This window comes from Xenopus laevis, chromosome 8L (genome assembly GCF_017654675.1).
Source record: "Xenopus laevis strain J_2021 chromosome 8L, Xenopus_laevis_v10.1, whole genome shotgun sequence".
Classification (NCBI taxonomy): Eukaryota; Metazoa; Chordata; class Amphibia; order Anura; family Pipidae; genus Xenopus; species Xenopus laevis.
In genome coordinates, this window is record NC_054385.1 from 133,949,391 (window position 1) to 133,976,495 (window position 27,105).

The following is a 27,105-nucleotide window of genomic DNA, read 5'->3' on the forward strand; positions in this document are numbered from 1 at the left end:
GAGAAGAGCGACTAAGCTGATAAAGGGAATGGAAGGGATCAGTTATGGGGAAAGGCAAGTTGGGATTGTTACACTGGAGAAGAGACAGTTAAAGGAACAGTTCAGTATAAAAATAAAAACTGGGTAAATAGACAGACTGGGTAAAAAATAACATGTATCTAATATAGTTAGTTAGGCAAAAATGTCATGTATAAAGGCTGGAGGGAGTGGGTGTGTAACATAATAGCCAGTCCAAGTACAATTTTTCTCCATCACACCCCTTACTTCTTTCTGGGTGAATCCACTCCCAAGCTGCCTCCAAGTCAGACAAATTCCTTATCTTGAATAACAGGATATAAAGCACACCATCCTCAGGCTTTGCCTTTAAACATTTTATTTCAGCAGAAAATTCACACACAAGCTTTCAGGGGCTTTCGGGGGAAAACCCCTTCCTCAGACCTGAGGAAGGGGTTCTCCCCTGAAAGCTTGTGTGTGAATTTTCTGCTGAAATAAAATGTGTAAAAGGCAAAGCCTGAGGATGGTGTGCTTTATATCCTGTTATTCAAGATAACATAATAGCCAGAACACTACTTCCTGCTTTTCAGCTCTCTAACTCTGAGTTAGTCAGTGACTATAAGGGGAGCCACATGGGACATTTCTGTTCAGTGAGTTTGAGAGAGCTGAAAAGCAGGAAGTAGTGTTCTGGCTATTATGTTACACATCCAGCCTTTATACATTACATTTTTGCCTAACTAACTATATTAGATACATTATTTATTTTGCACATACACTCTATTTACCCAGTTTTTATTTTTACACTGAACTGTTCCTTTAAGTGGGATGATGATGTTGCATACCTCCCAACACTTTGGAAGTAAAAGTGGGACAAAAAATGCAGGTAGCGCAGCAACATTTTTTGACCACGCCCCTAATTACCAAATTCATTTTACAAAATTTGGCAGGTTATGAAAGTTTGAAAATATTTCTCCTTATCTAAACAGTTTTTTTGTGTCTCAAAATTGTTACAAAGTCTCTTATTTGCACCTGTTAGCTGTTCTGGGCTCTCTGCTAAAAGCCAAATAGGAAATAGGGACTTTCCATTACAAATGAGGGACTGCAGGTTGAGCTGTCAAAAGAGGGACTGTCCCTCCGAAAAAGGGACAGTTGGGAGGTAGAAGTAGAAAAGAGGGGTAACAGTGAGTATTGGGGGACACAGGGTGTATAGTGAGTTGTACCAGGAGAAGTGGGAGGAGTCATTGCTATACTCAGTGTCACTATTAGACTCACACAGGTGCGCAGCTGACAGTAGGGGAGGGACAGACAATCCGTGGGCGTGGCCAGTGAATAGTGACAGGGAGAGACTCAGTGAGTGAATAAAGTACGAGCAGACAGTCGGCAGGAGCGGAGTTATGGGAGGAGTTAGTGCAATAGAGCAGTGGGCGTGGCGATTGGGTCTGTCTATTAAACAGGCGTGGCTAGTGTAAATTATCGGGTAGGCGTGACTACTCGTTTCTACATGTGGTTAAATAATAACTTATGGGTGTGTCTACAGTAAAAAGGCGAGGCCTGTGAGTGGCTAGAGGTATGGAGCATGCGCAGTTCGTGTGTGACTCCCAGTGGTGTGACAGTCACGAGGAGGCGGGACTCCAAGTGGTTGTTGCGGTGGTTGAGTCAAACAGATGCCGTGAAGCGATTGGTGGAACTTGTGGAGGGCGGGGATATAAAGCAACTTGCACGTTTCCGATTGGCTGAATGTGACAGCGAGTGCTCTGGTTATACAGTCGGTGCGGTGAGAGGAATGGGGGAGCCTCGGCTGGTTCTGCTCTTCAGCGGGAAGAGAAAATCCGGCAAAGATCATGTGACCAACTCCCTGCAGCTCAGGCACGTGGGGGAGAGTGAGGGGTGGGTGGGGCGAGTAGAAGTGCTGTGACGTCAGTCTGTCTGTTCCTGCAGGTTCTCCTCTGATACTTGTTCTGTTCTGCGCCTGTCGGGGCCCCTGAAGGAACAGTTTGCGCTGGTGAGTGGGTTCCATAGAGACTGGGGGGCTGGTGTCTCCCCTTGTGCTTAATGGCCCCTCCCCTCTGTACTCAATGACTCCTCCCCTCTGTGCTTAATGACCCCTCCCCTCTGTACTTAATGATCTCCCTCTGTGCTTAATGACTTCCTACCCCTCTGTTAATTCATACTCCTCCCTCGTGCTTAATGACCTCCTCCCCTCTGTACTTAATGACTCCTCCCCTCTGTGCCTTAATGACTCCTCCCCTCTGTACTTAATGACTGCCTCCCTCTGTGCTTTAATGAGACTCCTCCCTCTGTGCTTAATGGGCCCCTCCCCTCTGTACTTAATGGCCGCCTCCCCTCTGTGGCTTTAATGGCCCCTCCCCCTCTGTGCTTAATGAACCCCTCCCCAACCCTCTGTGCTTAAATGACCACCCTCCCCTCTGTACTTATATGACCCCTCCCCTCTGTACTTAATGACCCCCTCACCCTCTGTACTTAATGACCCCTCCCCTCTGTACTTAATGACCCCACTCCCTCTGTAACTTTAATGACCCCTCCCCCTTCTGTACTTAATGACCCCTCTCCTCTGTACTTAATGGCCCCTCCCCCTCTGTTACTTAATGACCCCTCCCCTCTGTACTCAATGACCCTCCCCTCTGTACCAATGACCCGTCCCCTCTGTGCTTAATGACCCCTCCCCTCTGTACTTAATGCCCCTCCCCTCTGTACTTAATGACCCCTCCCCCTCTGTACTCAATGACCCCTCCCCTCTGTGCTTAATGACCCCTCCCCTCTGTACTCAATGACCCCTCCCCTCTGTGCTTAATGACTCCTCCCTCTGTGCTTAATGACCCCTCCCCTCTGTACTCAATGACCCCTCCCCTCTGTGCTTAATGACCCCTCCCCTCTGTACTTAATGGCCCCTCCCCTCTGTACTTAATGACCCCCTCCCCCTCTGTACTTAATGACCCCTCCCCTCTGTACTCAATGACCCCTCCCCTCTGGTGCTTAATGACCCCTCCCCTCTGTACTCAATGACCCCTCCCCTCTGTGCTTAATGGCCCCTCCCCTCTGTACTTAATGACCCCTCCCCTCTGTACTTAATGGCCCCTCCCCTCTGTACTTAATGACCCCTCCCCTCTGTACTTAATGGCTCCTCCCCTATGTGCTTAATGACTCCTTCCTCCCCAGGAGCGGGGGCTGGACTATGAGCGATTGCTGGGGGCCACTGGATATAAGGAGGAATTCCGCGCTGACATGATCCGCTGGGGAGAAGAGAAACGCAGACGTGATCCCGGATTCTTCTGCCGCATCATCGTGCAACGAGTCTCCCAGCCTGTGTGGGTAAGGGTAAACTACTACTATAGTTTATATAAACAAGCTGCTGTGTAGCCATGGGGGCAGCCATTCAAGCACAGGATACACAGTAGATAACAGATAAGTACTACTATAGTTTATATAAACAAGCTGCTGTGTAGCCATGGGGGCAGCCATTCAAGCCCAGGATACACAGTAGATAACAGATAAGTACTACTATAGTTTATATAAACAAGCTGCTGTGTAGCCATGGGGGCAGCCATTCAAGCACAGGATACACAGTAGATAACAGATAAGTACTACTATAGTTTATATAAACAAGCTGCTGTGTAGCCATGGGGGCAGCCATTCAAGCACAGGATACACAGTAGATAACAGATAAGTACTACTATAGTTTATATAAACAAGCTGCTGTGTAGCCATGGGGGCAGCCATTCAAGCACAGGATACACAGTAGAGAACAGATAAGTACTACTATAGTTTATATAAACAAGCTGCTGTGTAGCCATGGGGGCAGCCATTCAAGCACAGGATACACAGTAGATAACAGATAAATACTACTATAGTTTATATAAACAAGCTGCTGTGTAGCCATGGGGGCAGCCATTCAAGCACAGGATACACAGTAGATAACAGATAAGTACTACTATAGTTTATAGAAACAAGCTGCTGTGTAGCCATGGGGGCAGCCATTCAAGCACAGGATACACAGTAGATAACAGATAAGTACTACTATAGTTTATAGAAACAAGCTGCTGAAGAGCTTATGATCTAATTTGTGTTGCCTGGTATATAGATGCGCTATGATTATGTGCCCCCAGGGACTGGATACCATTATTGGGGGGACAGGGGCAGATTGCTGACCACAAACTTGTCCCTCTAGATTATCAGTGACGCACGACGCAAGTCAGACATCGATTGGTTCCGTTCAGAATATGGAGCTGTTCTGCAGACAGTCCGTGTGGAGGCATCAGAGGAGACCAGAGAGGCCCGGGGTTGGGTCTATACACCAGGTGAGGCCCCTCTCCCTCTCTCACTGGGTTTATAATTTGGGGGTGTTGTTACTGGTCAGAAGCTCAGGGTCTCCCATGTCTCATTCTAGAGGTGGATGATGCAGAGTCGGAGTGTGATCTGGACCAGGGAGTGGACTTTGATTGGATCATCAGCAACGATGGAGAGAATAGTTCTCTAGAGGAGCAACTGAACAAACTCACAGACTTTATTTATAGCAAGTTGGATGAATTCAAGTGACTGGGGGGCCCACCAGCACCAAAGCAACTTGGACCTGGGACTAGCAGAAACCTTCTGTTTTATTAGCCAAATACTTATATGAGCTGATCCAGCTGCCCCATGCATTCCATAAATGGCTTCTTGTGTGCCCAGAACATTCCTTCTCTGTATATTTGTATTTATACATATGGGAGGAGGGAGGTGCCATATTGATTCCCTTAGACAGTACAGTATGAGGGTATAGCTTATTGTGTGCCCAGAACATTCCTTCTCTGTATATTTGTATTTATACATATGGGAGGAGGAGGTGCCATATTGATTCCCTTAGACAGTACAGTATGAGGGTATAGCTTATTGTGTGCCCAGTACATTCCTTCTCTGTATATTTGTATTTATACATATGGGAGGAGGAGGTGCCATATTGATTCCCTTAGACAGTACAGTATGAGGGTATAGCTTATTGTGTGCCCAGAACATTCCTTCTCTGTATATTTGTATTTATACATATGGGAGGAGGAGGTGCCATATTGATTCCCTTAGACAGTACAGTATGAGGGTATAGCTTATTGTGTGCCCAGAACATTCCTTCTCTGTATATTTGTATTTATACATATGGGAGGAGGAGGTGCCATATTGATTCCCTTAGACAGTACAGTATGAGGGTATAGCTTATTGTGTGCCCAGAACATTCCTTCTCTGTATATTTGTATTTATACATATGGGAGGAGGAGGTGCCATATTGATTCCCTTAGACAGTACAGTATGAGGGTATAGCTTATTGTGTGCCCAGAACATTCCTTCTCTGTATATTTGTCATTTAACAAGTGTATTTATTCCATCACTGAACAGTTTTCAAACCCCTTTCCCCAAATTCTTGTAAATGCGACAAACGTTTCCCTTCTGTTATCGCCGTATTTCTCTAGTTCACCTGCATCACATTCCCAGGCTCTGACTCTACTCTCCGCTCTCCAATTTGTTTGGAATAAGGCTCTGCCCTGAGATGTTACTTGTCTGGTCCAGTAAAGACCTGTAGTAGTAGAACAACAACTGGGATTATCTGTATGTCCTTCCATTGGCTGATCTCTTCCCATAGTGTTTGTATTGGGGAGATGTCGGGGAACATTCTATGTCGTTTCTCTCTAGTCTAATAAGCTCCGTGGATCATATACAGTTGCAACATCTCATTCCTCAATCTTTGGAGATTTATTTAGGGGTTTAAGCGCTGGGACACTATTACAAAACAGATGTGAGGACCTCCCATAATAAAGAAGCAACTCATTAAAAAATTAGAAAATGTATTAGGACATAAAAACGCGTTTCGTGCCTATTGGGGCATTTACTCATAGGCTAAAGGGCATCACCCCTGTGTACGTGTTATAAAGGGGCTGTAGCCAATCACAACATATGAGAGGAGCGAGTACCCGGCACTCATATACACGAGCCCTTGTGCCGCGGGCAACTCACATTGGTTTTGTTTTGACTTCATCCCAAATATCTCCTATAGTTACAATATCACACTCCCTCCAGCTTTTAGTCGGGTCAGAACTGCTACATTTCCAAATATTCTGTTGTTCCATAAGGGGGTGGATGGGTCTAGTGAGGGGTTACACTTTATAAGTGCAATGATTATATACAGCGAGCCTATCTAGATTGCCAGCTCTTTAGACCCCATATGAAAATGTAATCTCCTTACAAGACTCTCCCTTATTAAAGCAAAATGAGAGATTCTACTAACGAGGACTCTCCCTTGAGTTGCCCCTCAGGAACAATCTGCCCAACGACTGGACAATGTCCCAGACTTTCTTAGGGAAACCAGCAGATACTGCATTCCCAACACTCTTCTTCCTGGGTCCCCAAAATAATTGGGAAGATCTGGCTCTGGCTCTGGACACAGAGAGATTCTGGCAACAGAAAGTCTTAATTATACCAATCCTGTGTCTATAGGCAGCTCCCATGATTTCTTAGCTGAACCTTTGCCAGACCTGCATTCACATTGTCTTTTGTAAGGTCCCCCCCCCTTCCCAAATTTGATTCCCAAGATTATAACTAAACCTGGGGCCAGTGGGAATTTCTCAAGCCTTCTAAATCTGCAAAAACGCCTCCGATTTTCCCATTATTGATGAGACACCCCCAGAGCAGCTTTGAATGAACCCCAAAACCAGAGTGACATTGTCCATTTCAACTATGGACTGAAAGGATCAACCCATGGGAAACAGAACCCCCCTCAATCCCACCTGCAGTCTCTTCAAGAATGGAGCCAAGGAAAAAACATACAGGAGAGGACTTCCCTGTCTCATTCCAACTCTCACCCAAAGGTCCAACCATTCATCAATAGGAAGCTCATTGCCCCATTGTACTAAACTCTTAATCATTTAACAGATTTATCCAGAATGCCAGATTATGGCAAAGTAGCCCATAAATAATCATGGTTGACTTTATTTAAGGCTTTTTACCCCAAAGCCAGACCTTATGCTCCTCTGGTGTTTCCATTAAGAACAACTTCAGAGATATCCCGTCCCTCCACCAACAGAATTCAATTAGAGACCCAACAACTGCACCAGCTTTGAAGAATAAAACCCCAGTAAAAATCTTCTTATTTCAATTGAGAAGGGCAATTGGCCCCCAATTCTCTGTGCGCCCCATATCATTCTCCTTTGATATCAGAACTAGGGAGGAGGACCGCCTCGATGGAAGAAGTCATTAAAGGGATACTGTCATGGGAAAAACATTTTTTTTTCAAAATGCATCAGTTAATAGTGCTGCTCCAGCAGAATTGTGCACTGAAATCCATTTCTCAAAAGAGCAAACAGATTTTTTTATATTTAATTTTGAAATCTGACATGGGGCTAGACATATTGTCAATTTCCCACCTGCCCCTGGTCATGTGACTTGTGCTCTGAAAAACTTCAGTCACTCTTTACTGCTGTACTGCAAGTTGGACTGATATCACCCCCTCCCTTTCCCCCCCAGCAGCCTAACAACAGAACAATGGGAAGGTAACCAGATAACAGCTCCCTAACACAAGATAACAGCTGCCTGGTAGATCTAAGAACAACACTCAATAGTAAAATCCAGGTCCCACTGAGACACATTCAGTTACATTGAGTAGGAGAAACAGCAGCCTGCCAGAAAGCATTTCTCTCCTAAAGTGCAGGCACAAGTCACATGACCAGGGGCAGCTGGGAAATTGACAATATGTCTAGCCCCATGTCAGATTTCAAAATTGAATATAAAAAAATCTGTTTGCTTTTTTGAGAAATGGATTTCAGTGCAGAATTCTGCTGGAGCAGCACTATTAACTGATGTGTTTTGAGAAAAACATGTTTTCCCATGACAGGATCCCTTTAAGGACTGGGTTAAAACCTGATCCAACGTTAAACGTGAAATACAATCCAGCCCAGGGGTCTTACTTTCCTGCTGCTTCTCAATCGCCTGCTGAACTTCAGAACTGACAGTTTTTGAAAGTGAGGTTGCCTCCAGGAATGCTTGACTCTTAGCCCAACTCCAAAGCCCTTTCTTTATAAAGAACCTCAGAGCCTCCAGGAAACCCTCCATAGAAACTTCTGAAGGTTATAAAGGCCCTCAACCCACTTTGTTTTCATACAGTTCTGGTAAAGGGGACCATGATCCTTTGCCAGAACCAGGGACTGTCCGGTCAGCACCTTTCCTTCCCCAAATCTGAAGCCCCTCAATGCTGAAAGCTGCCCCTTTGGATTCCAGAGCTGAGATTCCCAGAACAAACCCAAGGGCTTCTCTCCCTCACACTGGCTACTCACTGCTCTGTATGAAGTGTAACTCCTGTCCTCTATTCGACCTTCTTATTCTAACTCACCTGCAACACTCTACTGCCTTTCACTTCAATATAAGCGCCACTACTATAAGTATCGCTACTATACGTGCTGCTACTATGAGTACCACTACTATAGGTGTCACTGCTAGAAGTATCACTACTATAAGTATCGCTACTATACGTGCTGCTACTATGAGTACCACTACTATAGGTGTCACTGCTAGAAGTATCACTACTATAAGTATCGCTACTATACGTGCTGCTACTATGAGTACCACTACTATAGGTGTCACTGCTAGAAGTATCACTACTATAAGTATCGCTACTATACGTGCTGCTACTATGAGTACCACTACTATAGGTGTCACTGCTAGAAGTATCACTACTATAAGTATCGCTACTATACGTGCTGCTACTATGAGTACCACTACTATAGGTGTCACTGCTAGAAGTATCACTACTATAAGTATCGCTACTATACGTGCTGCTACTATGAGTACCACTACTATAGGTGTCACTGCTAGAAGTATCACTACTATAAGTATCGCTACTATACGTGCTGCTACTATGAGTACCACTACTATAGGTGTCACTGCTAGAAGTATCACTACAATAAGTAACGCTATTATAGGTGCTGCTACTTTAAGTCCTTTGACACCTGGTATTCCCAGGCGCTTCTTGACTTGTCTGCATTTGCAAAAGAACATTTTTTTTTTTAAAACTTGGAAATCTTTGACCTGCCAAAATTGAAAAAGCCTACGACACCTGGTCTCCCATCCAGGTACTGACCAGGGCCGGCCCCGGATCACTTCAGAGATCAGTCGAGATCAGACCCTTCCAGGTTGGTGCGGCCGCAAGTGTTGAGCTGTGAGACTTTGACGCTTCTTGACTTGTCTGCGTTCACAAAAAAGAAGACTTTTTGAAAAAAAAACATTGAAAACTTTGAGCTGCTAAAAGTCAAAAAGCCTTGAACACCTGATATTCCCAGGCCGTCTCCAATGCAAGTACTGACCAGGCACAGCCCCAAATTGCTTCTGAGATCAGACGAGATTGGCCAATGTCAGGGTGTTGTGCCCGTAGGTGTTGGACTGCGACACTTTGACTCTTCTTAGACTTGTCTGCGTTCACAAAAGAACTCTTTTTGGAAAAAAAAACTTTGAAAATTTTGACCTGCCAAAGGCCTACGACACGTGATATTCCCAGACGGTCTCCCACCCAGATACTGACCAGGGCCGACCCCAGAGAGCTGACGAGATCAGACGAGATTGGCCAATGTCAGGGTGTTGTGGCTGAAGGCGATTAACTGCGACACTTTGACGCTTCTTGACTTGTCTGCATTCACAAAAAACAACACTTTTTGGAAAAAATAAAAAAACCTTGAAAACTTTGACCTGCCAAAAGTCATAAATCCTACGACACGTGATATTCCCAGACAGTCGCTCATCCAGTTAACTCTTTGCCTTTTTCTTCTGACTCTTTCAGCTTTCAAACGGGGGTCACTGACCCCATCTCAAACACAAATGCTCAGTAAGGCTACAAATGTATTTACTGCTCCTTTTATTCCTCCTCTTTCCATTCAGCCTCTCCTGCTCATATTCCAGTCTCACATCAGTACACGGTTGCTAGGGGCAATTTGGGGCCTAGCAACAAGATGGCGGAAACTACAAACGAGAGAGCTGCTGAATAAAGTGAAAAACCACAAATAAAGAATGAAACCCAAATAGAAATAGTGTTTATTATAAAGTCAGAGGTGGATCACGTGACTCAGTGAAGAGGATTGTGCCCCTCCCCCCCATTATTATTTAGTCTAACTCTATTCTATTCCTCAGTCTATTCTTTAGTCCAGGGGTCCCCAACCTTTTTTTACTGGTGAGCCACATTTAAATTTAAAAAAGAGTTGGAGAGCAACACAAACATGAAAAAGTCCATGGGGATGTCAAATAAGGGCTGTGATTGGCTGATTGGTAGTCCCTATATGGACTGGTAGCCTACAGGAGGTTCTGTTTGGCAGTACACTTGGTCTTTATGCAACCAAAACTTGCCTCCAAGCCTGGAATTCAAAAATTTGCACCTGCTTTGAGGCCACTGAGAGCAACATCCAAGGGGTTGGGGAGCAACATGTTACTCACGAGCTACTGGTTGGGGACCACTGCTTTAGTCTATTCCTCAGTCAGTTCCGCACAACACTCCGCGCTTCCGGTCTCTGGGGAAGAAACATCAATCACTCGGAGTCCGGAAACGCGGAGACGACGTTTCTCACGCACGTGACACTTCATGGAAAGGCGGGGCATAATAACAGGCTTCGGTGTCACGTGGGCTACGTGTGACCTGCGTCACGTTTATGGCGTTTCTTCGCTGGGGCGCCGTGCGCATGCGTACTGGGAGATTGTTTGTGTGAGAAACACCGGGATATAGCGGAGAGGAGCCGGGATAGGCCAGAGGGGGCGGCGGTGTAACGGAAGCAGCACCAGGACTGGCAGGGTCTTTATTGGGCGCTGTGTTCCCCTCACATACCGGCTCTGGCCACTCAACGCCCCAAAGAGATTCAGAACCGCTTTCCTGAACTGCGCGACCCAACAGGCCCTACTGGGTCCCGGGACTGATCCCTGAGGAGACAGGGGCCTCATAGTGACAGGTAAAGACCAACAGCCTCCCCCATTGGCCCCAAACAAAGACACGGGCCCCTGTGTGTGCGGATCCTCTGGAGCAGAGTCATTGTCCCCGGGGATTCAAACAAAGAGACACAGAGTCCTCCAGTGTAAGAGAGTCCTCCAGTGTACCAGAGAGTCCCCCCCAGTGTACCAGAGAGTCCCCCCCAGTGTACCAGAGAGTCCCCCCCAGGCTTACCAGAGAGTCCCCCCCCCCAGTGTACCAGAGAGTCCCCCCCCAGTGTACCAGAGAGTCCCCCCCCAGTGTACCAGAGAGTCCCCCCCCAGTGTACCAGAGAGTCCCCCCCCAGTGTACCAGAGAGTCCCCCCCCAGTGTACCAGAGAGTCCCCCCCCAGTGTACCAGAGAGTCCCCCCCAGTGTACCAGAGAGTCCCCCCCAGTGTACCAGAGAGTCCCCCCCAGTGTACCAGAGAGTCCCCCGTGGCCCTCATAGAGCCACAGCTACTCCCTGCCCCAGGGACCCCAGGTGTCACTAACTGAGGAGCACTCAGTGCTAAACTGTGGCCCCAGGGCCCCTGACAAGACAAATAGCAGCACAGTACAGCACTGCTCATGACCCAGGGCCCCCAGAGAAATCCCATTGGGTCGGTACAGTAAGGCTCTGGGAAGAGTAAGGTCAGTACCAGCGAGTGGATCAGTAGCAGAACTGGCGGCCCAATAACCTGCAGCCACAAGAGCTAACGATCCAGACACGTCAGCACCAGTAATAAAGAGACTTGGCTGTAACTGGACCTTCCCAAGGGACGAGAGAACCAGTCAGGCACTGGCACTACATTTAGGACTTTATACAAGTGACTGGGAGCAGGTCCGACTGTACATCAATATACTGACACCAGACAGAACCATCTGTACCTGAGAGTGAAACGGGTCGATCTGATCTCACACTCCTCACATCAGAGAACGACTCTCCTGATTGGTCCTGCCAGGAGCTGAAATGGCATCAGCAGCTGCCGAGCCAGTGGGTGGCACAAGCCCAGGTAAGGAATCCCAACCTGCCCCATAATGCACCACTGCACTACCCAAACAACTGCCGGATCTTGTTCTGATTCATAATGGCACCACCCCCACATACTGACCACTCATTGCTCCTGGGGCCCTGCTCTACTGTACCTCACACACACTGATACACTGACTATATACCCTCCTCTGAAGCTGCCCATAGACTCAAAGATCTGATTGTATGAATCGAGGATTTGTACGATATTCAGACTGTGTGGGGAGAGTCCCGACATTTTCCGTCCCGCGGGGATCGGTGGTTTGGTGGATGGGACAGGTTAGAAGATTTCTGTCGGCTGCTGATAATATCTCTGTGTTGCTGATCTGATGATTATCAGTGGGAGACTGTCAGACATAAGTATCGTACGATTACTGTCGGGGCAGAACATCATCTGTTACTACTTTATTTCATCTGATGGTCAGTGGCAGCTCTGGAGATGGGACGTCCAATCATACGTACGATCCGATCTTTGTGTCTATGGGCAGCTTTAAGAATGTTAGTAAGGAGCACAGAGCTGACAGTCAGCGACTTGTGGGGGGCACTGGCTTTGTTGCACATACCAGGGACTGGGAATTAGGGATCCTGGTTATTCCCACACTCGTCTCTGTCTCTAGAATTCCTGTTTCCTATCCAGGATGGGCAGGGGGTAAGAAGGCAGTAACGGGTGAGTGGTGTTGGGGGTAGGGTTGGTGGGTAGGTGATTGGGGTTGGTGGGGAGTGGAGTTTGTCGGTGGGTAGGTGATTGGGGTTGGTGGGGAGTGGAGTTTGTCGGTGGGTAGGTGATTGGGGTAGGTGATTGGGGTTGGGCAGTGGTGTTCATGGGTTGGGTTGGGTGAGTTGCTGCTGCAGAATTACAAGGAACGCTGTGACACCCAGGAACTCCCTGCACCTTAATCTGCTTGATTCTTCCCAATAGATACAATTATATCCTGTGGGAATGTCTCTGATTGTTGCTGGGAATTCAGGAACAGGAAGAAGAACTTCCTAATGAAAACAAAGCAAAGGGGCTGTCCCTAAAACTTGGCTTGGAATCTAGTGCTGGGAGTATTGGTGTGTGTGTAACAACTGTGTGTAACAACTGTGTGCCCTCCTCATCCTCCCATGTCAGCTCTTGTATTATCCCTATAGCACAGGTACAATTCTCCACTATATCACAGAGCTCACACTCACAAGACTTTATACAAGCCCAGGGTGGGTTATTGTGATCTCCCTGCTTGGGGTGGAGGTGAGTGGGTATAGGGCTGACTGTGTGGGTGACGTGTGGGTGCCCCTCTATATACACACACACACACACACACACACACACACACACACACCACACACACACACACACACACACACACACACACACACACACACACACACACACACACACACACACACACACACACACACACACACACACACACACACACACACACACACACACACACACACACACACACACACACACACACACACACACACACACACACACACACACACACACACACGAATTGAAGATCGCACTCACAGGTCTTATGTGTAAATAAATCAATTTATTCGGTGAACAGTCGCTGACGTTTCGGCTGATACGACAGCCTTTCTCAAAGTACAAAAATGGTGCTAGCAAACGAATTAAATACCAGATGTGGCGGGAAAATTACAAAAAGCAACCAAAAGCAGGGGAAATGACGTGATGAATGCATCAAAGATGACGGTATCACATTACATAAAACTAAATAACAAAGAAAAAGTGTTGAAGGAAGCAAAAAAGGGAAATATCTACAATGTTAGATTACCTACATCAAACGAAAAATGTGAATTAAAATCAAAATCAAACGAAAAATGTGAATTAGATGTAGGTAATCTAACATTGTAGATATTTCCCTTTTTTGCTTCCTTCCTTTTGTACTTTGAGAAAGGCTGTCGTATCAGCAGAAACGTCAGCGACTGTTCACCGAATAAATTGATTTATTTACACATAAGACCTGTGAGTGCGATCTTCAATTCTTCCTCTACATCCATTTCCTACAAGGACTGCACCCAGGCACCATTCGTGACTTTATCGTGAGTGCTGGCTTCTTCTCCTCACAATATATATATATATATATATATATATATATATATATATATATACACTGTGCTTACACTAGAGCTGTGTGTGTTTGTAGCCAGACAGTTGTGTGTAAATATCACATTCCTGTTACACAAGAAAATAAATGATTGGATTAGGGACTGGATCACATGGGCAGAACCACAACTTGTGTGTCACACTCTATAAAGGGTGTATTGTGGGGCAGCACTGACTGACAGCGCCTCTCTCTCACCCATGGGTGCTGCTGAGTGATATCCAGACTATAAATAGTTGTGATGATGTTCTGTCTGCTGCTCTGGGCCAACGTATCCCTGTGTTGGGCTTATTCTGCTCTCACCTACTTGGTTCTGTTCAGAACAGACTATATCTGCTCATACCCACTCCTATCTCTGGGCTCTGAAAGGTTCTGTCACTCCATGATACCCGAATAATAGTTACCCCAGCCACCCACATTACACCCCAGCAGTGCAGTGTGTGAGACTGAGGTCCAGAAGGAGCCAGGGCTAGTGAGTATCAATAGAGTGAATCACAGGTGTCACACAGGTATAAGGGCCTGGCCCAGGAATGTGCCCTGATGACAGTTGAGTGTGACGTGTGATGTCATTGCTGTATTTGGCCACAGAACAGGTGTCACTCTCACATATCAACAGTTACTGATCTCTCCGTTGTTCCCATGTCTCACAGAGCTGACAATCTAATGTCTTACTGGCACACCCTGCCCCAAGGAGCTTACACTCTAGAGACGCGGGGTGTATGTGTAGAGACATGTATAGAGTGGCGGGTGTGTGTGTAGAGAGACTGCTGCTGGAATCAATAGGCCAGGTGAACGTGTCCCAGCCGGTGGTGCTGATGTATCACATGTACATTCCATGTGTTTAGCATGAGCCTCAGGCACCAGTGCTTGTGTGCACACCTGTCCCAGGTACATTACAGCAGGGGGTGCAGCACTAAATAATTCCATCGCCATGGAGATTTTGGGTTAAATTGTTCCCTTACACAGATGTTGATCATATATTACATCACTAGCCCATTCAGTCTTGCTGCTGTGTTATCAGTGGGTACAACAGTTGATTGTGAGCGAGCCAGTGATTGGCTGGGGCAGTTGAGAGTTCTAGTTCAGGAATGTATGTAATACAGAGTGATCTTCTATTTCTGCAGCCATGCTGAGTTTTCTGTGCTGCGGCCTGGGCACTCGAGTCTCCCGCAGAGGTACCAGCTTGTGCCACTCGCATGATGCCCCCCGTTTATTTAACATTCCGCCCGTGTGTGATCTATAGAGGTGGTGCAGTGATGGAGTGTTGCCCGCTGGCATCATTGTGCTGGACTTGTGTATCAGGGGTAACAAGAGACCCTGTGTGTTGCTTTACTGACTGCGACACTAACAATATGTGCCCCTGTAATACAACTGTGCCCGTCTCTGCATTGTGCTGGGCACAGGCTCTGGCACATTTCCTACGTGTCTCTGGCACAACATCTGCCTGTCTAACTGCTTGGGCTGTCATTCTATTTACTAACACTCCTCTTACCTCAGGAGCTTACACTTTACAGATACAAGTGATCCTGTTCCAGTCACTTATACATTGGGAGACGGCATGCCAAGGGATTTACAGCCTAATACTATAAAAGGACACCCTGCCCCAAGGAGCTTACACTCTAGTGGTATAATGGGAGGCGCCATCCCCAAGGAGCTTACACTCTAGTGGTATAATGGGAGACCCCATCCCCAAGGAGCTTACACTCTAGTGGTATAAAGGGACATCCTGCCCCAAGGAGCTTACACTCTAGTGGTATAAAGGGACACCCTGTCCCAAGGAGCTTACACTCTAGTGGTATTAAGGGACACTCTGCCCCAAGGACCTTTCACTCTTAATGGTATAATGGGAGACCCCATCCCCAAGGAGCTTACAATCTAGTGGTATAATGTGAGACCTCACCCCCAAGGTGTTTACAATCTAGTGGTATAATGGGAAACCTCATCCCCAAGGAGCTTACACTCAAGTGGTATAATGGGAGACCCTGCCCCAAAGAGCTTACATTTTAGTGTTAAAAAGGGACACCCTGCCCCAAGGAGCTAACACTCTAGTGGTATTAAGGGACACCCTGCCCCAAGGAGCTTTCACTCTAGTGGTATTAAGGGACACCCTGCCCCAAGGAGCTTACACTCTAGTGGTATAATGGGAGACCCCATCCCCAAGGAGCTTACACTCTAGTGGTATAATGGGAGACCCTATCCGCAAGGAGCTTACAATCTAGTGGTATAATGTGAGACCTCATCCCCAAGGATCTTACAATCTAGTGGTAAAATGGGAGACCTCATCCCCAAGGAGCTTACAATCTAGTGGTATAATGGGAGACCCTGTTCCAAGGAGCTTACACTCTAGTGGTATAATGGGAGACCTCATCCCCAAGGAGCTTACACTCTAGTGGTATAATGGGAGACCCTGTCCCAAGGAGCTTACACACTAGTGGTATAATGGGAGACCCCATCCCCAAGGAGCTTACACTCTAGTGGTATAATGGGAGACCCCATCCCCAAGGAGCTTACAATCTAGTGGTATAAAAGGACACCCTGCCCCAAGGAGCTTACACTCTAGTGGTATAATGAAAGACCCTGTCCCAAGGAGCTTACACTCTAGTGGTATAATGGGAGACCCTGCCCCAAGGAGCTTACACTCTAGTGGTATAATGGGAGACCCTGTCCCAAGGAGCTTACACTCTATGGTATAAAGGGAAGCTCTTTTCCTTGTGCCTGGGACAGACCCTGCCCGATGGCTAATATGCTGAGCATACACTACATGATGTGTGCGGTGAGTTATCAAATGAGTGGATCTTTGTCTGATGTGTCAAACAGGACAGGTTGTTTGAAATGCAGACTGGTAACTGGCAGCCATGACTGGGATCTCTGGGTATGTCAGACACTCACACACTCGATCTCTCTGCCGTTCCCATTGCACCTTCTTATTCCATCTCTTCTCTCCCACAGGAACAACCTCTCTGAAGAAACCTCTGCCGGCCGAGGTGAGAATCCTGCCCTTCCTTTGTGGCACGCTGTAAATCTCGCACACCTTCCTTTGTGGCACGCTGTAAACTAGTTCCATGAAGTCCATCGCCTTTTCACCCCTCCAAATATGACAATTGTAGCAATAGCCACCATGTGTCCCCTGGCTATGGCAGAACTTCATGTCCTCCTGGTTCTGCTCCATTAATGACTAACCGTTCATAGTTCTGGAGGTCACAGGTTGGACATCTCTGACCTAACTCGTAGTACGAGAAGATACACAGATGTTGGCTATGAGCTAACGATCTTCACCCACACCTAGGTGCTAGTGATGTTAGGCTTCTAGGGAGACTTTATACAGCTTCTCCCAGTCACCAAGTAGGTGCTTTATAGAGAACCCCGAGATTGAGGTGTCCTGAAAAGATATTGAAGGTACCCCGGCCCCTGTACTATTAACCTTACACATACTACTACTTTACTCTCAGATACCCGGCTCTTCTGCTCAGTCTGCTGCACAAACCATGAAGAAAATTGGCCATAGAGGAGTTGACTCGACTGGTGAGACTACGTACAAAAAGGTGAGGCTCTGGAATGAAGGCTTTAGGGAACACAAGAAGCTTCATTGTAGGAATCGTTTGATACACTAACAAACTTGCTTCACTGAAAATGGGAAAAAACGTATATCGTTTAAATGTCTTTATTACAGACCACATCATCTGCTTTGAAAGGTGCCATCCAACTTGGCATCACTCACACAGTGGGCAGTCTAAGCACCAAGCCGGAGAGAGATGTCCTCATGCAGGACTTCTATGTGGTGGAGAGTATCTTTTTCCCTGGGTAAGTCATCTCTTAATGGTTTAAACCCTCACTCTATGGCTACTGGGCAGACATGTCTTTCCCACTCTGGATGAGTGTAAGGATGAGGAAGAGCAGGTCCCTCGGGGAGAGGAAGAGCAGGTCCCTCGGGGAGAGGAAGAGCAGGTCCCTCGGGGAGAGGAAGAGCAGGTCCGTCGGGGAGAGGAAGAGCAGGTCCGTCGGGGAGAGGGCGAGGAAGAGCAGGTCCCTCGGGGAGAGGGCGAGGAAGAGCAGGTCCCTCGGCGAGAGGGCGAGGAAGAGCAGGTCCCTCGGGGAGGGGGCGAGGAAGAGCAGGTCCCTCGGGGAGGGGGCGAGGAAGAGCAGGTCCCTCGGGGAGGGGGCGAGGAAGAGCAAGTCCCTCAGGGAGAGAGCGAGGAAGAGCAAGTCCCTCAGGGAGAGAGCGAGGAAGAGCAAGTCCCTCAGGGAGAGAGCGAGGAAGAGCAGGTCCCTCAGGGAGAGGAAGAGCAGGTCCCTCAGGGAGAGGGTGAGGAAGAGCAGGTCCCTCAGGGAGAGGAAGATGAGGTTCCTCAGGGAGAGGATAAGTGTGTTCCAGTGTACAGATGATGTTGTCATCCCTCAGGGAGAGCTTGAGCATGATGAGTCCCTCAGGGAGAGCAAACAGTAACAGTCACTGGTCTCTTTCCCACAGTGAGGGCAGCAATCTGACTCCTGCTCATCATTATAATGACTTCCGATTCAAGACCTACGCCCCTGTTGCCTTCCGCTATTTCAGGGAGCTTTTTGGCATTCGACCTGATGACTATCTGGTATGTATCGACACAGTATTGAATATTGAATTTTTCATGAGGCCTGTGGAAATTCCCAACACTGAAGGAATGTGTTAGAGTACTTACAGTTAATTGTGGGAAGTGGGCCCCTGCTCCTAGGAGTTGCAATAGAGTGGGACTGTCACAGCAAGACTAATGTTTCTTCCTCTTACATTCCCAGTATTCTCTGTGCAATGAGCCTCTCATTGAATTGTCCAACCCTGGTGCCAGTGGTTCTGTGTTCTATGTCTCTGGAGATGATGAGTTCATTATAAAGACGGTCCAACACAAGGAGGCGGAGTTTCTCCAGAAGCTGCTGCCTGGTTACTACATGGTAAATACCTATATATTTAGGTACAAATATTTATTTGTGTCCACATTGCTTGTCCCTACAGGTTTTGAGCAACTCTTCCATTTCCTTTTTTTCATTTTAGAACCTTAATCAGAACCCCAGAACTCTGCTGCCCAAGTTCTATGGCTTGTATTGTGTCCAGGCTGGGGGCAAGAACATTCGAATAGTGGTTATGAACAATCTGCTGCCCCGCTCTGTCAAAATGCACCTCAAGTACGACCTTAAGGGGTCCACATACAAGCGCCGTGCTTCCGCCAAAGAACGGGAGAAGCGCTCCCCAACACACAAGGACCTGGACTTTTTGCAGGACTTGCCTGATGGTCTCTACCTGGACCCAGATATGCACAATGCTCTTTGCAAGACAATCCAGAGAGACTGTCTGGTGAGGTCCAATGTACTCCAATGGGGGTACTTGTATATGTTTTTGTGATTACCTTAGTTTCTGAAGTCGTAGGTGGACTTGGGGCCTATAAGATCTGTGGGAAGTTATTCAGCCATAGAAAGTTCAGCCCATTTTGCTCCCTAATTAAGCAGACTCTTCCTTCAGGTGCTGCAGAGCTTCAAGATCATGGATTACAGTTTACTGGTGGGAGTCCACAACATGGACTATGCTCAGAAGGAGACAATGGTGGTGGATGGACACGCTCAGAGTGATACACGCCGCCCGGCTGCACAGAAAGCGCTCTATTCAACCGCTATGGAGTCTATTCAGGGAGAGGCACGGCGAGGGGGAGCCATAGAGACCGATGACCAGTACGTGCAATTTGTTCTATTCAGCAGAACTGCACCCACCCAGTAAAATCCGTAGGGTAATCTGTAGCTCTCTAGAGCTGGTTGAACTTCAACTCAACTAGTGGCTGTAGGTGGGTCTCATGACCCATTATAACCTACTGAGCTTCTGAATATTTGTACTCAATCTCATACGTAGCACAAAATATATTTTCCTTTGTTCAAACAGGATGGGTGGGATTCCCGCTCGCAACGCCAAAGGAGAACGACTGCTGCTCTACATTGGTGTCATTGACGTGCTACAATCTTACAGGTAGGTGACATTGTGGCTCCTCCCCATGTGTTCCGGCATGTGCAAACAGCATTAGATGAGTTTGAGGTGTTTTACTTGCCATGATGGTTTCCATGTAAAACTGATGCTGGAAGTAGTTGCGTATGATTTCAGGAGTTTTCAGAGGGGAAAAACAAGGCAGAATATCCTAGTGTTACCTGTGTGCAGGTCAGTTGTTGTGATGCAGTTCCTTTGTGTCTCAATTAGGTTCATGAAGAAGCTGGAACACTCTTGGAAGGCCCTGGTGCATGATGGGGTGAGTAGTTTATAGGGTTCTGCTATTGTCCTCAGGGTAAATGTCACCATTCTTTAACAAGGTGGGTCTTTTGGTTCTCAGGACACCGTGTCGGTTCACAGGCCTGGATTCTATGCTGACCGCTTCCAGAAGTTCATGTGCGTCTCTGTCTTCAAGAAGATCCCACGTAAGTCCAATTCCTAGCAGAGAGCAGTGCTTGTTAGGTTGCTCCTTAGGTTTAGTGGGACTGTATGGCCAAAATGAGTGTAGCACAAGTCTTAGGTCAATTGTCTCTTCACAGTAAAAACCTCTCCTTCCAAGAAGAGCCGTACCATGCCAGGTATCTCCCGGAGGCCCACCCAGGCAGCAGTACCCACCCACTTGCAGCTTGTGGATGAACCTAAGCAGTATCTGTCACCTGAAGTTGATTCAGAACAAGGTAAGTCTGTTTTGCCATGCTGAACCCAGGATGCCAACCTCATGCTCTTCACCTGCTCACAGCCACTTCCTTCCTGCAGTGGGTCAGTTTGGACGCCCCGACCTTCTTCCTCGAACCCCTCTGGTGGATGAAGCTGCTAGTGACTCATTGGCCACCACCTTATCCACCTCCTCACTGGGCAGTGGAGGGCTGAACTCTCCGGCACACAGGTAGGTAGCCAGGTGTATATTTCCAGGTATAGTCTGTGTCCCTGTAGCCGTGCACTTCATTATTCTGTGTGCTTCACAGGTCTGTGGGGGTGGAAGTGCACAAAGCCGAAGCGCCAGAGATAGAGTTAAACATGATGAGGTAAGAGGAATTCTGAGTTATGTCTGTGGCACAGTGAGTCTGAATGGAGACACGTTCTTGTGGCCAGTGTCTCTGGTCTCCATGTTTATTCTCATCTTTTCTCCAGAACTGAAGTATTAGAGGAATTCAACCAAGAAGATGAAGCAGGAGTAGAAGAGGCTCTGGACATCAGCCAGATTGAGACGGAGATCCACTTTGTATGTATTTCTGACTGAGGGAAAATGGGTCATACTTTTGCCACATTTAGCTTCCCTTCTCCCTGCTCTAATACAATCTGCTCTAGAACGTGTGCCAGGGTTCTGGTTGGTTGAGTTCTAGACTGTATAAGCAGAGCATATCCTACCAAGCATTAGTCAGGCCTGCCCAGCAAAGCTGGAAATGCACTGATGCAGATATAGCAATGATCATTGGGGAAGTACTTGTGGCCCCACAGCGGGACCCACGGGAGTTGATGGACTGGGGGACCGTAAAGTGAAAAGGGACAAATGCCTCTAGACATGTTAGTCGCTATGTCTCTAATGAGAGGATAACGCAGACCTATGCCTGGAAGTTGCAGTTCTGTAGCAGATTTAACCCAAGATTTATCTGTTGTCCTTTCTTGTACCCCACAGTTTTCTCCTTGCAACACATTTAGTTATCAAATCCACTTCTCTCTGTCCAGTCAGCAGTTAAAGGATTAGGATGTTTAAAAGACACAAATGAACGCCCCTGGTGTAGGGGCCCTGAGACATCCGATGCAGAGACTCAGAAGTCAGGGTGGGGGGTGTCAGGAACTAATCATACACATCCCTTTCCCTTTTATCTAAGTTTGTTCCTCCTCGTACAGTGAGCTGGGATTCACCAAGGCTGCTTTCTTCACTGTGGATCAGCAGGGGCCACTCATAGATTTGCCCGCTCTGTTGGCAACAAATGACCCTGGAGGCAACACGAGCAAAGCCACTGCGGTCGGACGAGGCAATCCAGTTGACTCCACCAGACCCACTGCCTGCCTGGAGCTGCTTCCCACCCTGATGTTGCAAACAGACCAATGGCTGCTCTCCAGAAGTGAATAAACTCCTCCCATTTGCCTTACTCTGCAGTCCCTTAATGAGAGGAGGTTCCTTTTCCCTCTATTTAAGATATATTTTTCTGCTCGTGTGTAGAACTCTGATGCTGCATTAACGGACCAAAAGTCTTTTGTAGAAGCGTTTGCTGCCTATTTACAGTGGGGCTGTGACCTCACAGTCACCCAAATGGACGCGGTGATGGGGATATACGCCCCCTTATGATCACCCCCTGAATAACAAGGTGATTATGGACAATACATGTTTGTCAGAGACTTGGTGGTGTTCTCTATGGAATGACAGCAGAATGTCTACCCGTGCCAATACTTGTGCCATGGAACAGCAGGGACTGGGTGGCTCGGGTTTCTTGGGCTCTTGTGACTGTCTGTGATGCAGCTTCTTACCCCCCAGTGGGGGCAATAACGATTGTGAGATTCCTCTCTGTATTTGCACGTGGAATCATTTGTGGACAGTGTCACCTTCTCTCCATTAACTTAAGAGTCATGGGTGATGTGTCCAGCCTGCAGCCCTCCAGCTATTGCTACACTACAGCCGTCAGAGAGCAGGAAGGCTGACTGGCTACCCCTCCCTTACTTGCACCCTGAATCCTATTGGTGCTTACAGTGTGAGGTCTGCAGAAGAGCATGTTGAGAGGGGGGGGGGGGGGTGTGGCCTGAGCTTGTGATTGAAGGGGGGTATCTGCTGCTAAACTGCAAAATAAAATTTAGAGCCAAATACCTTTCCCTAGTACATTGGTGTGTGAGGGCATCTTGGATATTATTATACAGGGATGGTAATGGCCTTAATGCACCACAAGGGGGGGGGATGTGCCCCAAATACTATTTATAAATGCACCTCCAGTGCCGCCCGGCTGATTTTAGCATTTCTAACTTTATTCCCATTTTATTGAGACATTTTAATTTTTCCTTCCCGTTGTCTTTTAATATTTATGAAAGTTTTTATTTGACGGTTTTATTTGAGAATCCAAGTGCTTTGTGCAGGAGCTGAGCTACACCCCTGTATGTACATAAAGCTATAAACCACACGGAGCCACATTGCCAGTGTATTATTATAGGGAAACACAACACACAATACCAGAGCCGCTCCTTTGTGAAACAAACAAATCTCTGTGACATCTGGCAGGTGAGGACAACGCACTCATGTGCTTCTTCCCTAAAATGCTCTTCAGACAGGCCACATATTGATTGGTCAGCTCTTGCCAAGTCTTATCAGCCTGTGTATGGGCAGATTTACATTCACATGCACAGAACTGGCTGCAGCAACAGATCAGATTGGTTCCCCCAATGTTGTCTCATAATAATTGTAGCCTCCCAGTCTGTCGCTCAGATTCCTCTCTCAACTGCCATCTTGACTGTGTCATGCATTGATTCCTTTGTCAACAGCCACTTGAATGTGCCACTGTCTGATTCTTCTCAACTCCCAACCTAAATGTGAGTTGCACACGTTCCTCCCTCAACTGCCAGTCTGTGTCTATGGGAGAAATTGGATCAAATTCTATTTTTTTTTTTTTTTTCATTTTGCTTGAAATTGCAGGTGACATGTGAATGCAAATTATTAGCACCCCCGGCCCTTTTTGTGGGGGTCTGAAATTTTTTGTTTTAGGTATGCTTTATTAGTTTTCATTACAAACACACAGAAGGAAAATATATAATTTGTACTCACTGTAATTTCTCTTTCCTTTGGATCCAAGCAGCACCAATGAGATTTATTCCGCCCTTTAAAAAGTATAGGACAATTAACCACACCCCCAAACTTGTCATTAGACAAGCGGTAGCTCCCACCCACATTGTAAGAACAAGTAACAAATAAAACCAATTTATTAATGGGAGGGGGAGATTGTGCTGCTGCTGCTTGGAACCAAAGGAAAGAAATTATAGTGAGTACAAATTTCGATTTTCCTTTGCATCCTGCGCAGCAGCACCAATATGATATAGAAAGTAATCCAAGTCTAGACATAGCACACTGCACAATCCTCCTGCCAAACTGATGTCGAGCCTATAGTGTTTAATGTATGTAGACTGCTCCATGTGGCCGCCTTACAGATCTGCTCTGCTGAAACCTGAGCCCTCTCTGCCCATAAAGTAGCCACTGCTCTGGTAGAATGGGCTTTGACAAAAACTGGAGGTTAGATTCCTGCGACCTTGTAGAACAATTGTATAGCATCCCGAATCCACCTAGCAATGGTGAACTTAGAAGCTTTAAGACCCTTTGTTCTAACAGCAAAAGAGACAAGCAAACTGAGTTCCTGAAAGGTCTTGTCTTTGATAAATAGCAATTAAAGGGATCCTGTCATCGTAAAACGTTTTTTTCAAAATGAATCAGTTAATAGTGCTACTCCAGCAGAATTCTGCATTGAAATCCAATTCTCAAAAGAGCAAACAGATTTTTTTATCTTGTGTTAGGGAGCTGCTATCTGGTTACCTTCCCATTGTTCTGTTGTTTGGCTGCTGGGGGGGAAAGGGAGGGGGTAATATCACTCCAACTTGCAGTACAGCAGTAAAGAGTGACTGAGGTTTATCAGAGCACAAGTCACATGACTGGAGGCAGCTGGGAAATTGACAATATGTCTAGCCCCATGTCAGAATTCAAAATTGAATATAAAAAAATCTGTTTACTCTTTTGAGAAATGGATTCAGTGCAGAATTCTGCTGGAGCAGCAATATTAACTGATTCATTTTGAAAAAATGTTTTTTCCCCATGACAGTATCCCTTTAAGACACCTTGCCACATCCAAAGCATGAAGCTTCTCCTCATGTGTTGCTGGGTTTGGAAAAAAAAAAAAAGCTGGCAAAATTATTTCCTGATTTATATTGGCACTAGAAGCTACTTTTTGCTGGAAAGAAGGCACTGCTCTCAACAACACCGTCCTCCAAAAAAATGCACCAAGCTCAGACACTCTTCCAGCAGAAGTGATTTCCAGGAGGAAAGCTACTTTCCATGAAAGAAGCCTAATGTCCATCTGATCTAGAGGCTCAAATGGAGGACCACGCAGACTATTTAGTACCAGGTTCAGGTCCCAACTAGGAACAGGATCCTTAAATTATGGACGAAGTTTATGGAGAGCCTTCATAAGTCTTTTTACCAAAGGACAAGTTGAAAAGGAACAGTCTTACCCCTGAATTGTCCCCTCTAGAAATGCAGTTTTGGGTCAAAAGGGAATAATCGCAATAACTCTTGCCTGGTCTTCTCGGATCTTCATAGGAAAAGGAGTAAATATGTAAGCCAGCCTGTAATTCCACATCACGGATATTGCATCCAACACCTCTGGAGCATCCTGTATGAATCGAGAATGGAATCTTGGCATTCCATTTGGATGCCATAAAATCTATCTGAGGTAGCCCAAATTTTTATACGATCCACCAGAATATCTGTGACTTCAGGTACCGTTCTCCCGGCAGTATAACATCTCTGCTCAGACGATCTGCCCAAACATTCTCCACTCCTCTTATGCGGAAATCTGGAATATAAACTCCTCTACCCAGGTCAAGATGTTTAAGGCTTCCCTCAGAAGTAGGGGAGACCTGGTTCCCTCTTGGCGATTTATATAAGCGAAGACTGTAGCATTGTCTGTCTGGACCTTTATGGATTTCCCCACAATACTGTTTTGGAAACTGCACAAAGCTAATCCAACTGCTCTCAATTCCCTGAAGTTTGATGACAGAATTCTTTCCATCATGGGCCAACTGCCTTGGACTGAGCAGCCATCCAGGTGAGCTCCCCACCCCCGGCTGGAAGAATTTGTTGTCAATAGCCAGGACTTCCTCTGTAGAAGAGACCTCCCCTGACTCAATCTGGCAGTCTGATACCACCACCTGAGTTGCGACCCTGTTCCCATCCACAGAATCCATGTGTTGTCCAGGGAACTGATTCTCCTGTCCCACCTCTGCAAAATCTCCCGTTGCAAAGGTCTCATATGGAGCCTTGCCCATGGGACTGCCTCTATCGAAGGAGCCATTATGGCCAACCTGATCGATATTGTTACTGGTCTCATTAGACCGTTTCTCTGATTGAGCAGCCTGATTTGCCTTTGCTGTGAAATTGTAAGAGTCATCTTTGCCAAGTTTATTACAAACCCCAAGAATTGAATCTCTCTCTTGGGGTCCAGGGGGGTTTCTGGGTGTTCACAGCCCATCCTAACAAGTGAAGCAGCTCCAGATATCCTCAGAAGGGATGCCGATACTGCTTTGAGCCACCAGTCGTCCAGGTACAGGACTACACAAATGCCCCGAGACTTCAGAACATCCACTACTGCTGCCACTATCTTGATAAATACTCTGGGAACACAAGAAATTCCAAATGGAAGAGTCACAAACTGCAGATACCACATTTCTCCTTGCATCTGAACCACTATCCTCAAATACTTCCGGTGTGGTGGAAAAATGGGAACATGCTCTTTTAAATCCAAAGTGAATATAAAATCCCTTGATCTAGTTAGATTACCAACCTTTTCGACTCCATATGGAAAGGTTTTTTTTACTATAAAGGTATTGAGATACCTTAGATTGACCACCATCCCGAAAGTGCCATCCTGCTTTGGGACTAAAAAAATTATCGAATAAACACCCGAATGGGCTTCTTGCCATTGCTCCCTTTCCAAAACCTTGTATTGGAGGAAATTCAGAATTATTTCCTGCATTATAAAAAAAAGGTATCGCTCTCGAGAGGTGGGAAGAAACTTTTGTTTGGGAAGCTCCAAAAATTCCAACCTGAGCCCTTCCCGAATAACCTGAAGGACCCAAGGGTCTTGGATAAATCTTTCCCATTGATGCAGAAAAAGACGTAACCTTCCTCCCACCTTTGGCCTGGTGTCATGCATGCCCACTAAATGTGTTTATATTTTAATAAAATCACCTTAAATTAATTGAAAATCACCAAATGAAGGTTAATAAATATCTTCTAGTCACTCACAACTGCAACACTGAATCTG

General features: G+C 46.6%; 2 protein-coding genes across 5 annotated transcripts; both read left to right on the forward strand.

Moving 5' to 3' along the window:
* The first annotated feature begins 1,555 nt into the window (after positions 1-1,555).
* Positions 1,556-4,682, forward strand: pmvk.L (phosphomevalonate kinase L homeolog). Of its 2 annotated transcripts, none has more exons than XM_018229218.2 (5): positions 1,556-1,860; positions 1,933-1,996; positions 3,172-3,324; positions 4,181-4,310; positions 4,400-4,682. In XM_018229218.2, the coding sequence occupies exons 1-5, from the start codon at positions 1,571-1,573 to the stop codon at positions 4,546-4,548; spliced, it is 786 nt and encodes a 261-aa protein (XP_018084707.1). In that variant the 5' UTR covers positions 1,556-1,570; the 3' UTR covers positions 4,549-4,682.
* Positions 4,683-11,212: 6,530 nt separating this feature from the next.
* On the forward strand, positions 11,213-23,206 carry LOC108699471 (phosphatidylinositol 4-phosphate 5-kinase type-1 alpha). 3 transcript variants are annotated; one of them, XM_041573839.1, is made up of 16 exons: positions 11,213-11,963; positions 17,044-17,078; positions 17,544-17,636; positions 17,765-17,895; positions 18,563-18,680; positions 18,862-19,014; positions 19,115-19,414; positions 19,580-19,785; positions 19,991-20,074; positions 20,300-20,348; positions 20,430-20,514; positions 20,629-20,766; positions 20,846-20,975; positions 21,055-21,114; positions 21,221-21,311; positions 21,726-23,206. In XM_041573839.1, the coding sequence occupies exons 1-16, from the start codon at positions 11,921-11,923 to the stop codon at positions 21,792-21,794; spliced, it is 1,785 nt and encodes a 594-aa protein (XP_041429773.1). In that variant the 5' UTR covers positions 11,213-11,920; the 3' UTR covers positions 21,795-23,206. The 3 variants fall into 3 exon arrangements, with proteins under 3 accessions (XP_041429773.1, XP_041429774.1, XP_041429775.1); XM_041573841.1 differs by having other exon boundaries at positions 11,218-11,963; positions 21,941-23,206; XM_041573840.1 differs by having other exon boundaries at positions 11,216-11,963; positions 21,221-23,206.
* The last annotated feature ends 3,899 nt before the right edge of the window (positions 23,207-27,105 follow it).

Excerpts from the sequence above, each read along its gene's own strand:
- LOC108699471 (XM_041573839.1), top strand. The coding sequence starts at position 11,921 with ATGGCATCAGCAGCTGCCGAGCCAGTGGGTGGCACAAGCCCAG. Across the intron at positions 20,767-20,845 it reads TGAAGTTGATTCAGAACAAG|TGGGTCAGTTTGGACGCCCC; the intron begins GTAAGTCTGTTT and ends TCCTTCCTGCAG. Across the intron at positions 21,312-21,725 it reads TTGAGACGGAGATCCACTTT|TTTTCTCCTTGCAACACATT; the intron begins GTATGTATTTCT and ends TGTACCCCACAG.
- pmvk.L (XM_018229218.2), top strand. The coding sequence starts at position 1,571 with ATGCGCAGTTCGTGTGTGACTCCCAGTGGTGTGACAGTCACGAGGAGG. Across the intron at positions 3,325-4,180 it reads GAGTCTCCCAGCCTGTGTGG|ATTATCAGTGACGCACGACG; the intron begins GTAAGGGTAAAC and ends TTGTCCCTCTAG. Across the intron at positions 4,311-4,399 it reads GGGTTGGGTCTATACACCAG|AGGTGGATGATGCAGAGTCG; the intron begins GTGAGGCCCCTC and ends GTCTCATTCTAG.